This window comes from Octopus bimaculoides, chromosome 16, assembly GCF_001194135.2.
Source record: "Octopus bimaculoides isolate UCB-OBI-ISO-001 chromosome 16, ASM119413v2, whole genome shotgun sequence".
NCBI lineage: Eukaryota > Metazoa > Mollusca > Cephalopoda > Octopoda > Octopodidae > Octopus > Octopus bimaculoides.
The window spans coordinates 54,953,122-54,972,417 of NC_068996.1; the positions used below are offsets into that span (position 1 = coordinate 54,953,122).

Genomic DNA, 19,296 nt, shown 5'->3' on the forward strand with positions numbered 1-19,296 from the left:
GATAGCAACCAAAACTTCAAATCACACTAGTTATTAATAAAGAGAAGACATTAGATAATGCAGTCCTATATGAGCTTAAAATGATGAGCTGGTAATAACTGAACAGGTTTGCACAATCAGAGCTGTACTTGGGGTAAACATTAAATCATAGCCATATAGAAAATGAAAAGTTCACAAGTTTTAATTTGTAGTTTGATGTTAGTTCAACAAGTCAAGAAGCTACTAATATACCAACACTGCATGACAGTGTACACATGGTTTAAATGTGGACTAAGCGTCAGCCGCACAGTTTATCAAAATGATGCTGTTTTTAGCAAGTTGTAAATGATATTGAAAGAAATGAAATTGAAGTATAACCTTGTCGTTAAGAGCAGCTATAGTTATGATATTAGAGAAATAACCACAAATAATACATCCTACAAGAAAATTTGAATAATTCCAGTTTATGAATCAGTGGGAGATAAAGTACTATATACAAGGAAGATTTTAAAAAGGTTTTCCTCTTAGAACTATGACCCTTTTCTACAAGATTAGTTATTTAAATAACTCTGATGGAACTTAAGAAACGTCAAACTAAAGTTAATGCAACACTTGCAACAGCAAAACTATTTTAAGCACATGAGAACGTTTAAATAATCACTGAGACAACGGCAAGATTCTCAGATTTTGGTATCATAAGGTACTGAGTTTGAGACTAGTAAGTAAAATTACGCTCTACTTTAAATGGATAAACGGCTATCTTAAATCTGTCGTAAAAATCAAACAACTTCTGTAGAGACTTATCTTTGTTAAAAACTGGTTACAAGTTCTCCCTCATCATTAAATATCTGGTACTCCATCAATAACTGTCTTGATACATACCTTCACTACATTTCATTTTTAGGCAAACAACCTTTCTTAAAATAACTTGTTTATACTGAGAAAATTTACATTCATTTTCAAACCTATGAAGAACATGTCATTAAATTATCATCAAATTTAACAATAATACAAAATGCCATGCAGAAAAGTAATATAATTGAAAAGAAAGAAAATGTATTGCAAATCAGATTTAGAAGAGAAAAATCTTTTAAAGACAAAACTTAAGCCTATAACAGTTATGGGCCTTATGAGATAAGAAAAATGACCAAGTAAATTGTACAACAAAATTAAGGTAAACATGATTTTATTTTTTTTTTTTTATATATATATATATATAAAACAAGCTTCAATTCAAAATTAAAGTTCTTAAAAAATAATTACCATGATACAGTTACATATTTGATATTTTCCCCTTGGTTCCTGCCAGAAATCAAATTACACGCCAAAGAGGAGATTTTGAGATCTTTTCTGACATATATTGAGAAAACAAACACCTCTATGTCTTACACATGCAATTAGAAGGCAGTTTGGTACTGGAAACAGAAAAAAAATCCCATGCAAAATAAGACATATTCTTCATTTCTATAAATTGTATTCTGATATAGTTGTTATTAAAAAGACCCAAAGAAAGAAACTAGAAAAATAAAAATAAAGTCTGTAGGGGTATACAAGCAGATATTAGGCAAGGAAATATATTTTAATGATATAGAAGGCACAGAATGATCTAACCTCTAATTGAAAAAAAAAAAATATAAGCAAAATTTAACATGGAAAGAATATTTTGGGATTCTTTAAATATGTATAGGAAAGAAAAAAAAGAATAAAGCCTTTTATTTATTCATTTATTTTATTATTTTAACAAATCCTTTATTTATACTTTTATTTATTTGTTAACAACGAAATAAGAATAACGAAATTTTTAAAAAATGACAATATTTCAAAAGATCTGAGAAATTAAATCTACCTAAATTACATTTTGAAAATATCTCAAGTTGAAATCTAGATAATTTAGAATTGTATATTATTATTATTATTATTATATACTTAAATATCTAAAATTGTACGTATTCCTCTACCATGTTTATTGTATTTCTCATACAGCAATTTATTACTAAGTTAGTATGCATTCATTAGACCACACAACCTAAACTCGTTTTATTGCATTGATCACCTTACTCTATTTTTAATAGTGTGATCCATTGTATTTTTTGCTTCTTTTTACTTATGCACAAAAATGAAGATTTTTAGTTCAAACACTAAATGGTATAGAAATCATTATTCCCAAACATGAATCATCTGTTTGCAAACCTGAAAATAAACACATACTACAGGAGGGAGAGAGAGAGAGAGAGAGATTATAAAATATGTCAGGGATGTACCTCCTAAAACTGGCTCCCAAATTTTTTCAGGATGCTGCCCCCTTGATGCCTAGGCCACATTCCTAGCCCCCCCCCCCCCAACAAACAGTAAATTCACAACAACTATATTTCACAAAACTTAACCTAATTAACCCATTATTTTGGTTTACATCCTTTTGGCCACCCCATTATCAACCCATTTTTCTTCAATGCTCCTTGGATCTTTCCAGCACTACCAAGGGGACAGTACCACACACTTTGGGAACCACTGCTCACAAAAGATCCTGTCCTAACCCCATATTACAATCTAAATTACTATTATTGCAGCTTTCTTTGCTCAAATAAAATGGAATTAAATAAGTAACAGAACACCAATTCTTTAATGATTGCCATATACCAATATAAAGTCAACAGTAGGTGTAGGAGTGGCTGTGTGGTAAGTAGCTTGCTTACCAACCACATGGTTCCGAGTTCAGTCCCACTGCGTGGCACCTTGGGTAAGTGTCTTCTACTATAGCCTTGGGTCAACCAAAGCCTTGTGAGTGGATTTGGTAGATGGAAACTGAAAGAAGCCCATCATGTGTGTGTGTGTGTGTGTATGTTTGTGTGTCTGTGTTTGTCCCCCCAACATTGCTTGACAACCGATGCTGATGTGTTTACATCCCCATAACTTAGTGGTTCAGCAAAAGGGAACGACAGAATAAGTACTAGGCTTACAAAGAATAAGTCCTGGGGTTGATTTGCTCGACTAAAGACAGTGCTCCAGCATGGCCACAGTCAAATGACTGAAACAAGTAAAAGGAAAAAAAGAATTATACGCAGCTGTCTGTAAAATGATCGCCAAATTAAGATGCTTAAGCTAACCATTTCACTATTATAACTTGGTGTACTCCAAGCTATTATCCCCATCTATTGTGTTTCTATCTACACTTGATTGGCTTATTTTCCAACCATCTTCAAGTACCCTGACCTATATATATATATATATATATATATATATATATATATATATATATATATATATATATATATATATATATATATATATGTGTGTGTGTGTGTGTATGTGTATATATATATATATATATATATATATATATATACACACACACGCATACATACATACCCTACACGTGAATTTACACTTAATACCTTTATTTTTAACACAGAGTCCAGTGCATTAATTCACTATATTATCTAATAGAAGAAAATATAATTTTACCCATTAAAAGTTTTTCCAAATCCAAAAGTCAATGTATATTCCAAATAGTTGGTAAAAAGTGCTCAAACAGAACTTATTTGATTTTATTTGCAAATCTACATTTTTAAAGTTATCAGAAAAAGATAAAAGGAAAAAAAAAAGGGAAAAATCAATTAGACAGAAATTTTACATGTAAATATGCCTTATACTTGGATAGACCTTTCCAAATAATTCGACAATTACATGTACATAAATCTGCATATATGCTTATGAACATGTCTTAATGAGCATGTGAGTACATTAAAATATGTACACACACACACACATAAACTGATGCCTATATACATATAAACCTGTATTTTTTGTGAACATACAAGAAAAATAAATAAAAAAAAAACAATTTGAATATGGCCGGAAAAGTCAAAATAATACGGGAGCTGAGAGACACTTAGGTCTACACGTAAAGTCACCAACCAAAACAGTACTCAAGGAAAAGATTTGTTTAATGCTGCACCGTGAGAAAAAGACACAAGGTGTTGGTGGGTACAGTGAAATAAAGTTAGAGATCTACTCGATGATTCCCAGCTTATTGTTGCACATATGGGGAAGGTGAACAATCTGCTATATGAAGAAAAACTAAAAAGGGGAAATGTGTAAATTTATCTTGACACAAGATTTAGAAAGTGAACAGTAATGGTAGTCAGCAACAGTGATATTGTAAATAATGAACAATGTGATGGCAGTGACTATGCTGATGAATAATCTGATCTGATAGTCATTTAAGTACTAACAGAAAAAAAACAAAAACATATAAGACAAAATGTAAAGTTGTGTGGAAAGAAATATTTATATATGACAGTTAAAACCTATAAAGGCTTTTATCTGAATCATTGATTTTTTGTTTACATGTTTGTATTCTTCGGGATGTGAGGAGAAAGTCAGAGAAAGCAACTCTACAATCATTTGTTTATTAGCAAAAAATCTTTCTGATAAGACATTTTGATTCACTCACTTTTAGAGTGTCTGATGCTGTCTTGATTAACTTGAGCTGGATGAATACTTCCTGAGTGAGGTTGTAAATTCTCCTGGTTAAGTCCAGACACAGTCCTTGTAATATTTGCTGCACTAGATACCCGATTACTGGCTACAGATCCATGCTGTACCTGTTGCTGCTTCAGTTGTGGATGTGAACCACTGCTGAGCTGCTGCTGTAAATAAGATGTAGAGTTAAAGACAGGACTTGAAGTTCTGTTACTAGAAGCTGAAGCAGAAGCTACTGTCGAAGCAGCTATAGAAGTTGCAGATACTTGAGGATTGCTTCCACTGAGGTTCCACGAAGAACAAGCAGAGGACTTTCCCTGAGATGTGGACACTGATACAGCATTGGCAGAGGTGGTAGTACATGTTGTAGTACCACTACTTGTATTACAACTGTTACTACTACTCTTAGCTTGAGTCCCCATCACATGCATAGGCAGTATCCCAGTACGTTGATGATGCAAGTTCTGCCCCTGCTGGGATCGAGCCACATTTTGTTGATGCTGTGAAACTGACGCAGCTGTGAGTGCAGAGGAAGAAGATTGAGTGGGGACAGTCCCAGAAGAGCTACTAATATTTGGTGTTGTCGGGAGTTTATACATAGATCCTGGAGAAGAAGCCGAAGTAGGGTGTGTCGCTGTTGAGGCTGTTAAAATCTTTTCCGTAGAAATGAGACACTGAGATTTAGACTGCTGCAGCTGTTGTTGCTGCTTTAGTGATGAAGATTGAGTTGAATGAGCAGATGTTGAATACAACGAGTGAATGTTGTGTGTTCTTTGTGATGATGAACTACTAACAGATTTACTACAAGAACTTGAACTTGTAACAGCATTAGATGATTGGCGTGGTTGGGAATGTCGAGGGGCAGGGATCACTGAACTTGACTGACACTGGGGAGCAGATTGGTGTTTGCTTGAACACTCTGCTTTGACAAGAGAAGTTGTACTTGTGTGTGGAGAAATGGCTCTAGACGTTTGTTGTTGTTGCTGCTGCTGCGTCGTTTGAAATTGTAGAGGAGGTGAAAGAATTTTCGAGTGATTTTGTTGCTGAGAACTTTGACAGTTTGTGGGATTCACAACCTGAGATGAAGATGTTAATTGTTTACTTGACACAAGTGAAGAATATGATTTCTGCTGATGTTGCTGTTGATGGCGATTATGGTGTTGCTGGGAAGACTGTTGCTGTTGTTGTTGCTGCTGTCGCCAAGATTTTGAAGCATGGGAGCTCAAATGAGATTTATTTGAATGTGAGTGACCTATGCTTTGTGACATCCCATGCACCACATTTTGTTGCTGATGAAGTTTTTGATGTTGTTGCTGCTGCTGTTTTTGATGCTGCAATGAGGACTGCTGCTGCTGCTGTTGTTGTTGTTGTGAATGAGTCTGATGCAGGTTACGCTGTTGTGTGGATGCAGTTTCAATTTTGCCAGCAGGGTGCACAGAGGAAGTTGAAGTTAAAGAATGGGATAACTGATTTGTAGTCCTATGCTGCTGTTGCTGCTGCTGCTGCTGTTGCACCTGACATCTCTCATCTGCAGCCTTTGAAGCTGCAGATGAAATTGGTTGCGTTTTCACTTTTTGTGTTGGCGCACCACTCTTAGAAACCAAACATGAAGCAGCATACCGTTGAAACTCAGCCAAGTATGTATTCTTGCTATCATCTTTGGAGAACTGAGCTGAAGATTTACTATCGGAATTCTGAGATTTCTCAGAGCTACCTGCTGCTAGTGCTGTTGTGTCTTTTTTGCTACTTCCTTTAATGCCAGATGCTTTTAATAGCTTACTTGCCATATTGATAGTCAATTTATTCTGTACATTGGGTTGGGAAGAATCTTTAGATTTGACATTAGGATATGTAGTATTTAGGGACGAAACCTGTTGAGTTTTAGAGTTTATGTTAGATGTAGTTTGCCCATTGTGCTGCTGGAGTTGGGAATCAACCATTACTGACATAGCATCAACATAGCCATGATAATTCTGAGAATCACTAGTAACAACTCCAGGAGGTGAAGATTGTTGAATAGATTTAGAGTGTACATTTCCTATGTGAGAAGGAAGTTTCTGTTGTTCCCCGCCAGGTTGTTTGTTGCTTGAAGTATGTCCTTGTGACTGTGATGATGAAGGAGTGCCATGCTGATGATTTTTAATGGAAAGAGATGTGGTTGGACTGTGTTGAGAATAATTAACCTTCACAGAAGGTATGGTGGGACTTATCTGAGGAGATGTACTCTGATTAGAGAATGGTGAACCATAAGTTACACTCACAAGGGAAGATGCAAGTGAAGAACTGGAGATTACTAACGGCGATACTGAAGTAGAGTTTACATTACCAGAAATTTCATGAACTGTTTTACTAGATTCATTTAGGTTTAATTTTTCTCCTTTCCCAAAGTTCTCTTCTTGTGAAGTCTTATGAAGGGAACTAGACACCACTTGAGATTTCAGAACCAAATCAGAAACATTCTCCTCAGATGAAGAAGGGTGATCACTCTCAATATACTCTAATACATTCCACAAACTTTTATCTTCAGATCTGTCAGAAGTTGTAGGTGAATGATCCATCATTTCATTAGCTAGAGTAGTCAAAATGGGTGTTACATCTGCTTTTGCATTTTGTTGGCAAGCAATCAAACTATCAGTTTGTAACGCTGGGCTACTGTTGGAATGTGAGCCTGCGGTAGGAGTTCCAGCAGAAATATCCTGAGATCTGAGGTTACACATAGCTTTGGTTGGTTTTATTCTGAAGAATACAAAATTAGAAATCAGCTGTAATCTAAACATATGTTAGAATTATATTTGTATCTTTTATATAACAGAAGAACCAAAACAAATATTTCCTCCCTTAGGTTTGCTGAAGCCAAATTGATTATTTTGCAGATCAGAATTATGAATTAAAAACTGGAATGCTATCTATCTTTGAAATCACTAATATCCATATGTCTGATGGTAAACTTTAGTTTCCAAAGCATGAAACCCAACACTTTAAACTAATTAAATAATTGATAGTTGCAATGTTAGGCCTCTGCTTGCAACATCCTCTTATGTCTTGGCTAAAGACAATACCATGTTTGGCTCTCGCACTAATATACTTATAAGCCATGATATAGATTTCTAAGCAAGAGAGAATTATAAGCATTCTAATACAGTGTTTGACTGAAGAAAACTAAAACAAAATAAATATACAAAGTTTATAATACTTAAAAATAAGGAGTAGAATGAATTAGAAAAAAATTACTCATTCCTACTATGTATAATAAAAATGTAACTGCTTAACTTTACCAGTTTATTGCAATCACAGAACTTGTCTACAGACAAATATATTTAAAAAAACAAAAACTCCTGAATAAATGTATAGTATTTATGCATTAATTCAAACAATATGTTTAAGAGAACCGACTTGGTCAGTATATTGAGGTAGATTTTATTTTAAATGCAGATATATGCATCAAATGGTTATCTTGATTTTAGGCAGGTTTAAAAGAGATACTGAATTAAAAATTTACAAGCATGATCTGTCATTCAATATCTATATTTCATCACCACTAGTTTCATACCTAATTTTGATTTAAGTATTCTCTGCAGAATATACAGAGCAGGTTCACATGATACCATTCTTTTTCATAAAGCTTAATTCTTTTTATTTCTTTAAGATAAATCAAAATAGTAATAAACTGGCTTTAACTTGATTTTAAAACTTTATGGATAAATTAAATGAAAGCACAAATATTATACTTACTGTGAAGTTGAACCATGGGTTCCTTTACTTTTTTTGTATAAAATTCTGAGAAAAATATAAAAATTACATAAACCCAACAATGAAAATGTCAATCATTAACATGTAACATTAAAAAAACATTTTTTTTTCTGTAAAATATTTATTTTACACACATATTGAAGAATGATAGTTTAGGGTTAACAAGCATTTCAACAAACCTCAGACAAAGAGAAAAAGATTAAATTAACTTAACTAGATATAAAGTTTAAGAACAATATCTTGGCACAATCCAGCAAAGGTTTTAAATTTTTAAAACCAGTTTGAGCTTTCATTTTCTAGTTAGTCATATTTATATTAACAGAACTACAAAGTATTTGCAACATATTACTTTAATTGTAAACGAGAAACAGGTCAGTGATTATCCCATATTCTAGTTTCTCTCTTCCTTCAGTGCTTTCTTTTAAATAGTTTTGTACAGAAGTAATTCACATCATTTGTTTCATAATTCTCTGCTATTAAATCAATAGGTGATTCATCAAGATGGTATTCCAACAATAAATTTATCTTCAATAATGTCATACATACTTCAAACACCAGTCACCATCATACTGCATTAGGTGTTAAATAGAATAATTCTATACCTCATTTTTTCATTCCATTCATAATCTCTTTGTAGTGAAGTTTTCTCAATCTCCTCAAGAGATTTTTCTTCTTCACCGTCTGAAGAATCTTCTTTCATCTCCTCATCCTCAGGAGTGATACTATAATAGAAATAAATTTTCAAAAAACCGTTTAGTAAGTCTTTTATTTGTTCAGAAGAAAAGTATTTTATGAAAAAGTATCATCAACAGGACAAAGAATGTAGAAGACAGACAAAAAAACTACTGAAAGAAACTTTCAGACTACTAGCTTACTCATCTATTCTAGTTTTTAATAATTACACACGTGCTTTAATTGGAACAGAACTTGCAACTGTATTTGATAGACCAAGCGCCATGTTTGCTAATTGAACTTGCAGTTAGCAATATATATATATAATCTCATTTGTAGTTCTTTGTAATTTCCGTTTTCACTGATCCACTCTTCTGGACTTTGTTTTTTGATAAGAAATTTATGGTATTCCATGAGTCATTTTCTCATTTCATGAATAGGCTAATTAGTGAAATAACTAACTGTAGTAGCTCTTCCGATATTACATTCTCCTTGTGGATACTGACCACAAGTATATTTTAACTTTTCAGCCAGAGTTACAGTGGACTAAAGTTTTATCTCAATATCACATTAGGCATTGTAGCTATACTGACTGGCATAAGTTTAACCTCTTATTATGAGCATCTGATAATGACTTCTAGAAAAATAAAAACAATACAAATAGAAACCCAATACTTACAAATCAACATTTTTAATGATATCTGCTTGATATTCACTTTTATATTTCTCTAACTGATCAGGTACTTCTTCATTCAAAGCTGAAATAACACAAAGAATTAGCATCCTATTTTAAGAAAAATTTTGAAGATTAGATTATAAGTAGACTCACCAATAATAAACATCAGTCAATGTAATATTATTTTAGCAGCATGTAAAGAAATTTTACTTATGTATCATTTACAAAATATACAATTTAAAAAAAAATCCAACTATAAACATGAAATATCTATTTTTATCTTCTCGTGTATAGATATTAAATTCAACAGAAGAATATTACAAACAAATTAAAACTTTAACCAGCTATTACCAAGTTGAACAATGCTATACAGAAAAATGATAAAAGGGGTAATGAGATGTAAAAAAAAACAAAAAAAACTTTTACCAGTCCTCTTAAAAAACTTTGTAGTGATTTGCAAAATATTTTAGAAAATTTGGAAAAATTGCAACAATCCAGTAATGTCAAAATTCATCTTCATTATGGTCATCATCAAAATCATTAGAACAAATACACTTTGAACAAACTATAAAGGACACTAAGTGGAGATACTTGAATTAAATGTAATGGATTCTGTCAATATAAAGTAATGGTGAGTTGAAAATTTCACAAAATTCTTTGATACTTCATTGACAAGTATCATCATCATCATTTAACGTTTGCTTTCCATGCTAGCATGGGTTGGACGATTTGACTGAGGACTGGCAAGCCAGATGGCTACACCAGGCTCCAATCTGATCTGGCAGAGTTTCTACAGCTGGATGCCCTTCCTAATGCCAACCACTCCGAGTGTGTAGTGGGTGCTTTTACGTGCCACCGGCACAAAGGCCAGTCAGGTGGTACTGGCAACGGCCAAGCTTGAAATGGTGTATTTTATGTGCCACCTGCACAGGAGCCAGTCCAGCGGCACTGGCAACAACCTTGCTCAAATGCTTTCTAACATGCCACCGGCACAAGTGCCAGTAAGGCAACGCTGGTAACAATCACGCTCGGACGGTGCTGCAGTGTTGAAATTAAATTAACTAAAAAAAAATTTTTTTTAATATTTTACAAAGGAACCATCTAACACAAGCGTTGCTTATGAAAAACAAGTAAATCAAGTTTCATATCCTCATGACTCACAGACACACTATAACCCTTTTGCAATACCTTTGGGTTCTGTTATAATTTTGAAAGTGATATTCCTATTTACAACTCAAGTAATACAAGTCTTATATATAAACGGAGAATTAAAACCCAATCTCCTCCACTACCCATTATATCCATTATTAAATATTTCTATTTTTGGACAAAAATTGACTTCATTTTAAACTGTATTATGAACCAACTTCATTTCCCTTTAACTGTTTTCATTGTCATTTCCAACAAGTTTCAATCAAATCCTAAAACAACCATCAATTCAGAATGGTTTGATATATCAAAATAGCATTTGGATCGGAATACAATATTGCACAAATTTTATCTGAAAACTACTATAACCTGCCTCACTGCTGCTTCCATTGCAATTTGTGGTGGTGGTAATAATAGGAGTAACAAGAACGGTAGCTGTCATCCTCCACATTGTTTTAACATCTATTTTTCCAGACTTGCATGGGTCAAACAAAAGCATGTTTAGACAGTTTTTTTTTCTTTTTTTCTATGGTCAAATGCCCTGCCTGAAGCTAACCTCCATTTGTTTCCAAGTGAGGTGATAACAATTCCAGTCTATAGAACAACCAATAGTCCAGATATGCTTTTTCTTTTTTTTTTTTTTTCAAGGGGAGAACTGGAAACAGACATGTCAAGAGGTCAAGCCCTACCCAGAAGTCACTACCATTGTTTACAAACCAGCAAACATGCGCTCATGCAAACTGGGTTCTGGAAGCGCTATGTATTCCATCCACATGTAATCAATAAAATTTTTCACACACCCATCCCCAATAAACCAAACTACGTCTCTTTTCATGCACTATGCTTATCTCTCCTTCCCCACTGTACCATTGCAATCCTGTTGTCTCCCCCCCCTCCTTTACATACCCAGTTTCACCCGTCGCATTCCTCCACATCTCTCTGTATTCGTGTGAACCCCCTACTCATGCACCCATGGCAATACTCTACCATCCCATTTATATTTTCATCCACCATCTCACACCCTTTCTCTCTTTTGCACTTTCACACTCATGCACTCTTGATTAATCTCTCTCTCTCTCTCTCTCTCTCTCTGACTGATTCTGTCCCTGTCACACTGACCTCATCATGTGGCACAAGGCTACTTCCTCCAATACTCCCCACTTTCAAACGATCTTTGTCTTGCAAAGTTACTTGGTGACCCTGCCACCAGTGCTGCTGCCATAGAAAAAGCACCCCAGGCCATTCTGTAAAGAGCATTAGGAAAGGCACCCAGCCATAGAAACCAGATACTGAATGATGATGATGATCAAACATAAACACATGATGGGCATCTTCAGTTTCCATCTACCAAACCCAATCACAAGCCTGGGTTTATAATAGAAGACACTTGCTAAAAGTACCATGCGGTGGGGATGAGCCGAAATCTGCTGGTTGGGAAACAAACTTTACACTCTCAGAAATGCATTGAAAAACCATTTAAATTTAGAGTTGCTAGTACTAAATATGAAGCTTACAAAATTTTGTTTTTAGAATAAAAAATGTAGAAAAAAAAAGACAAAATTCTAAAAAACCAAAATGCAAACAATGCCTAACAAATCTTTATCTAGTTATCATCAATAAGGCAATAGCAAGATTTCTATCATTTTAATTTAAATATGACAAAGTAAATCTGTTCTCGCTGTGGGAAAGTTTTTTTGGCAGGTAATTTAAGCAGTGATGATCTGACCTAACCGAATACTGACCTTCTTTCAATTTTGGGACAGACTTAAGCTTGTCGTCTTGTTGAGTAATAAATAGCTTTTTGACACGTTTTAGAAGAGTTTCTTTACTGCATGGCAGAAAGGCTGCTAAATAAACATAAACTGATGTTCTTTGAGAACAGTTCAATACACGAGATCCCATTTCAAGCCTATGGAAGTAACAAAAAGAAAAATGAAATCATAGAATACCAACTGGATTGTTGATAAATATTATATTAAAAAAGTAAAAAAGCTAACTTAGAATGATGTAAAGAATGATAATTTCAACAGACATCTAATCATACATACAAGTTTGAAAGTGAAAAAGCATTTTTAAAATGTCACTTCTAATGAAAATATAGAATATTTTCTGAAAACACACATTTTTAAAACTACAAAATTTTTCAAAATATACTACTGATCATATTTACATTAGTTAAAATACTATTACTAAAGATCAAACAATAGCATTGTTCTAATATTAAATGCCATGGTTTTTATTACAAAACATTAATACCTGTTTTTGTATCATTTTTGCAATACAATTTACAAGTAATCAAACTGTTACATGTATCATAAAATGCGCCACAATACAAAAACCAACTTGAGCCAATTGAGGTTAATGGATAACTTAGAGAAATAATAGATATTACCCAGGCATGAGCACAAGCAATCCATAGACCCAAACTTTGGTAACACAACAGTGCTAATAATAATGCATTTTTTTTTTCATTTTACACATGTTAGGATTTGTTCACTTACTCTAATAGCATTTTGTTAATTTCACTTGTGAAAAATTTGGACTTTCTTTCCATACAGTCAACAGCTGCCTATAAAAATAAAAAAAAGTTTGCTGGATAAAATATTAAAATAAGTCCGAGATAATTGTTTACATGGTTACAGAAATGACTGGATTGTATAAAAATAATAAAATTTCAGATAAAGCAAATACTAACTTGCTTGAGCTGGTAAATTACTTTTTCCAAATGATCTGGAATTCCAGCAGATAATTTGGGAATGCTTTCATTGTTATCTCGACTATCTGAATCTTCTTTGAAATTGTTAATATTTGATTTTTCTGTTGATCCAGGCTCCAACTCCAGAACTGTAGAACTGGTTATAAGTGGTAGTGACGCTGCATAAACTCCACTATTAGTTGAAGATTTCTCTTGAGACAGCACTCCAACTGGGGTGGTTTGGGAATAAATATTTCCGTTTGTTTCATCTATGTGCCCATTATTTGAGGTAGATGATGAGGTAGAAACAGCATTTTTCAGAAGTTCTTTGACAGTAGAAGAAGATTTTTTCCTAAATTTCGAGATAGAAAAAACATAATACAATAAGAAAAAGTTCCTATTAAAAATATACTTTAAAAAGAAAAAGACAATGTTATAACTAGTTGTTCAGCTGATTACCCACATGCCAAAATATCAGCTAAATGTAAATATCGAGATATTTTCTAATACCTAGTTTTCGACATAATTCAGGACTCCAGTATTTCCACAGTCAAAGAAGCTACTTGATACCAAACAATGTTTATGGTAAAAAAAAAGCTCACGTTTCCACAGTATCGGATAGCTGCCATAGTAAATTGCATCTTCCACAAATAGAAATCATTCATTGAGCATATTTATTCATTTCCTATGCGACAGTTTCAAAAAAAACTTTCTGTTAAAAATAAAAATAAATAGTCCAATGGTTGAGCATCAGAAGGTAGACTGTGTTGTGGACCAGTCTTTTCTGTGAAATCAGGAATTGTAGTTGATGTAATTTTCGACTGTGTTGCAGTAATGTTTTAAATATAATTTTTACCACTTTCATTATCAAAACCTCCTTCCTTGTCCAACGAAAATTCAATAACATCAATATCAGATTCTTCTGAAGACAAATCACTGTGGTTTTCTTTTACATTTTGTAAAACTTTCAAAGTCGGAATCACGACTTGCTGACACCATATTGATAAATATTAATATATAAACTTCTCTCCAAACGTTGAAAAAAACCATGTGGTCTCAAAAATTTCATGGTATTTATACTTGAATAAAAGCAGAAAAGGCTTTATCTCGCACTATCTCAGAGCTACAGAATTCAGTGTGATTTTATCTTTTTTTAGCAAATTCATAGAGGAGTCGATTACAGTCAGATTTGGCCAGTCAAGCAAATAAAGAGGAAATAATTTTAGCTGATTTTGGCCAGACTGAATACTAAAGGGTTAAATATAAATTAAAGTAAGGTTTGAAATGGGGTTGCATTTTTTGGTTCAACACGAAATGGCATTTTTTAAAACCTCATGAAACACAAGCCACAAATTTTGCCAGGGGTTTAAGCAATAATTGACACAAATAGAAATGGTACATGCAGTACAACAACAAAAGATCATAGCCATAAAAACTGTTTCTCATCACCTCAAAATTTCTTTACTTGTTGGTTTCCTTGGTTTCTTGAATTCTTTTTCTCCAGACACTTTTTTCTTTACTTCATTATTAGCTCCTTCTTTTATTTTATTTATCTGCAAGATAATAAAAATAGAGAAAAATGTCTCTTGTAAAGTAAGTTGAATTGTAGAAATTTTGAAGAGAAAAATACTTAAAAAAAAAAACAAATAACAAAACAAATTTCGTTTGTTTGTTTTAAGATGGGGATGTTTATTGAAATTTTTTTTTTAAATAAAAAAATGAAAATTTTTGACAAATTTGCTTTTTATATACTAAAATATATTTCAAAATGCGTTAAAATGAAGATACTGTTGAACTTAATTTAAAATGGAATTTACAATGAGAAATATTTGGAGAAATTAAACATCCATAAGTGTTGAAAATATTTAAAATGAAATGCAAGATAAAAATGAAGGGGAAAGCAGAATAAAAGTTTCAATGAAATGATCTGCATTAAAATACATAAAACTTATTGACAGATTTCTACAACATTAGATGTTTTGAAATCCTTGATCCAAAATATATCACAAAAATAAAGCGAATGATAAGTTTGAATTTTTGAAGAGCTAAACTAAGCATAGATTTCAACCTAACATTTTTATTGCATAAAATCAAAAATGAATTTGACCACCAGGTAACTTTTGAATATTTTTCTGAGGAGGATAACCAATAGTAAACAAGCAACTATAAATAGCAAGAGCAACTAGTTTTAAATCAGCTTCCCTAGGGAAAGAAGATAGTGACTAAAAGTGCTATGATAAACAAAGAGCTACATAATGCAGAAAACTAAGATAAAAGATTAAAATAAAATGCCACAAAAATTCAATCTTTTGGGTCATTTTCATTTCCTTTAAAAAGTTTCAATGAAATGAAGAAAAATTGGCAAAAGGCAACATTTTAAATCAAGATTTGGCATTTATGAGATATATACAAATGAAAACACTGGAACAATTCAGGAGAATATTTTAGATCATTTCTATCATAAATTTTTAAACAATGGAACTAGCACAGATTAGATTTTAACAATAACATTATATAAAACAAAATACTTCTTCAAATGTACAATGGTTTGAAAATCACATTGAGAAACTCACTGAAGATCATAAACATCAAATGTGAACACTAGTTATTTGATGAAAATCTAATGGTCTACCAACTGAGCAGTGTGTGGTCCCTTAACTGCAAGAAATAACAGCTTAATCTCAAATTACATCATAACATCTTTAAAAAAAAAGATGTGATGGTCACAACCAGAAGACCTTTGATCATGGGTTTGCTCTTTGAGGGCTGACTAGGGGATACACAACAACTAATTATTTTACCAGAGAAGTATTTTTTTAATAAATGCAAAAAGAATTTTAAATATTTGCCACTAATAACCAAAACACCCAGTTTTTGAAGTTTATCAAAGTTTGGAGGGATCAAATTTTACAAAATAAAAGAAATAACAAGATAATAAAAAATAAAAATTTACAAACAAAGAATAGCAGCAGAGAAAAAAATGTGGGTAGATGACAAGAAACTGATACTTGCCATTTTTTTTTTTTTTTTTCATTTTTTTTTTTCAGCATTATTATAGATAACAAATGCAAGACAAAGCATGAAGACAGAAAGAGATAAACACAAAAATATATGCAATGAATGCCATTAGGAGCCAAAAGTGGAAAAAGATGACAGCGATTAATTAGTAAGAATTGATTATGAAATCAATTGCTGATAAAAATTTTATTTACAATATGTGAAACCTTATTTGTTTATAAAACAAATACGTGAAATGAATTTTTGTTCAATCACTGTCATCTTTGTTTGAAATAAATGTCATCAAACCAAAATGCTTTATCAAAATGGCTCGATATAGTCCAGGTTCATTGAAAAACTATAATGGTGATGCATTCTAATTTGTAAAGTCAGTACAACAGTTCATAAGCTGAACAATTAATAGTCAGCCATAGATAAGTTTATCTTCAGCAGTGTAGTCAATGCTTACTTCTGGCACTTTCTTCTTGACCTCACCATCTGATTCGGTATCGGAAGTTATTATTCTCTGAAAATAAAATTATTAAGAAAAAGAGAAACTTGTAATCAAACCTGTTTATATTTTACATTTAATTTCCTACACTAACAAGAATAAGGTAGTTTTTCTGTTTTATTTTTCCTTTCAGACTTAACTGATGGAACCTTCTTCCTGCTAACCAAGGAAAGTTACTTGCCAGCCTACGACACAAACAACAGCTCACATAATAAATAAGACAGCTACAGAACAGGTTTTACTAAGGAGTTGAATCAGCTTAAATGAAACTGTAAATAAAAATGTGATTTCACATTCATTATGGCTTCAGATTTAAGCATTTTGAATAAATTTCTAATATAAAATATATTTCCCTGATTCAAACAAAGCTTAGCTTTGTTTGAGAAAATGAACCAAGTCAAAGCCAAAACACACAAAAAAATCTCAAAATTTTTACCTAACAATTCAGACAAACAAAATAAATTCAATGGAAATTGGAATCTGCCTTCAATTGAGAGTACAAAAAAAGCTTCTATAAAGCAAATTTTCTAATGAAGCAACTCTCTTCCTCTCATCACCTGGTTCAAATCCTGTGATATATGAAATGAAATGTAAAAAATGTATTTAACCAGCAAGTCATCACTGTTCTAATATTCACTTTCCCATGCTTGCATGGGTCGGACTGACTTTATTGAGGCAAATTTCCTATGACCAGGCACCTTTCCTTTTCTGAACTATCTACCTGTCTCAAAGCAAGATAATACTGCAAGCCTTCGATCCTGTCACAATTAGCAGTATGATGTGAGGATCTGTTGCTCCAAATTATGGAGACTTGTAGCTCTAAATAAAACAGCAGAGAGAGCAACTTATCTAGCAGAGCAGCAACTCTGAATCAAAAATGATACAGTGTAAGCAGCATAATAAAATGAATTCAGTTTATTAAGTGATTGGTGATTAGGGGTAGGATATCCAACTGTAAAACATGCTAAACACAAAATATACACAAAACTAGGCACCAACAGAAACTACCATTTCTCTACTTTGCAAAACTGCAGGGCGGCCTCAGCTGTTATCATTAATGTTAGCAATATGAAAGATAGGTCTGGACAGATTGTAAGAGAGACAAGTAGAGATGTTATGTACAAGTGCCAAGAGAGAAAAAGGATACCCTACTTGACCCTTAATAGACAGGGGACACAGCTACAAATGTTTTTATATAGGTAACATCTCTGGAATAAAGCAACTGAAGTAGTCAAATGTGACAGAATAATTAAGAATAGCCAAGTCAGACATCATAACAGAGACTGTGATTACTGCATACGCACAACCCTGACAGGTGAACAAAAAGACTTCTGTAGGAGGTCTTTCAGACTCTTAATGACAGAATACACCTGGACTCAAATGGACATGTGATGCAACACCATGATGACAATTCTGATGTAGGTCTTCATTCTGTACACAAAATGAAAAAGAATCAAGAGGCCTGGAGTATTGCGATGCAAATGAACAAACTATTTGCAACTTTGACTAAAAGAAATGCATTGGCTAGCAGATCATCTAATGAAGTATACAAAGACAGACATAAGACAATCTGGAGAAAGAATGCATAGAAACTGGAAGGACCTTTAACTATAGACACAGATTCAAAGAAGTACTATGTGATGTATATGTTGAGAAGGAAGGAAACTTGGTGTTGGAATGGTACAATAGACTGAGCTATAAAAGGTGAGAGACAGGACTGAAAACAATGGATGGAAGTGGGGGAAGATGAAGAAACAATATCAGGTAGCTAAAAGAAAAAAAAAACAGGTGTAAGATACACTTAATAAGGGGAGAAGTGAAAAGGTTGTGAATAACAAATGATCAGCATCACGAGGATGAGTTGTGTGAAGTGTCCCGGATTGCTAAGCAATATGTCAACATGAATCAGGAAGCCACTTATGAGAAGTTTGTGTATAATGCTTCCTTTCATTGATTGGGTACAGAGGCAGGGAAAGGTTTATAGAAGACTAGCAGAAATACCCGGCTTTGCCCGGGTTAAAGAGAATAATGAAATCTAAAAACGCCGTCTAGACTACGCAACCCTCAACTGTTAGTAGCTACGATACCATATTTCTACATTAATAACTCTCCAATCCATGCCAGCATGGAACATAGACATTAAGTGAAATGCCAGTCTCTCATCTAGGAAGGCCTTGAAATCAATGTTACCAACTGGGGACTATGTGTGTCGTAGTGATAATAAAAAGACCCAAAGGAGGTCTGCAACGAAATAATTTTACTCAACACTTTGCAAGTGAATCAGTGGAGGCAAAGATGCATCTCATTAAATCACAATGTAAGTACATCTGAAATGGTAGTCTTACACTGTTGTACCGTTGAATTACAAATAATGCTCATCTGTTA

General features: G+C 33.1%; 1 protein-coding gene across 2 annotated transcripts in view; it reads right to left on the reverse strand.

The window, feature by feature from the left end:
- Window positions 1–1,689: 1,689 nt before the first annotated feature.
- Window positions 1,690–19,296, reverse strand: part of LOC106871178 (ubinuclein-2) — a 54,751-nt gene continuing 37,144 nt past the window's right edge. For both annotated transcript variants that reach the window (XM_014917510.2, XM_014917509.2), the window contains 9 exons: window positions 16,870–16,926; window positions 14,853–14,956; window positions 13,404–13,755; window positions 13,210–13,277; window positions 12,451–12,617; window positions 9,563–9,641; window positions 8,814–8,933; window positions 8,194–8,238; window positions 1,690–7,197 (listed from right to left, as the gene is read on the reverse strand). In XM_014917510.2, coding sequence (XP_014772996.1) covers window positions 4,425–7,197; window positions 8,194–8,238; window positions 8,814–8,933; window positions 9,563–9,641; window positions 12,451–12,617; window positions 13,210–13,277; window positions 13,404–13,755; window positions 14,853–14,956; window positions 16,870–16,926 — 3,765 coding nt within the window. In that variant the 3' untranslated portion in view covers window positions 1,690–4,424. The remainder of the gene's footprint in view (window positions 7,198–8,193; window positions 8,239–8,813; window positions 8,934–9,562; window positions 9,642–12,450; window positions 12,618–13,209; window positions 13,278–13,403; window positions 13,756–14,852; window positions 14,957–16,869; window positions 16,927–19,296) is intronic.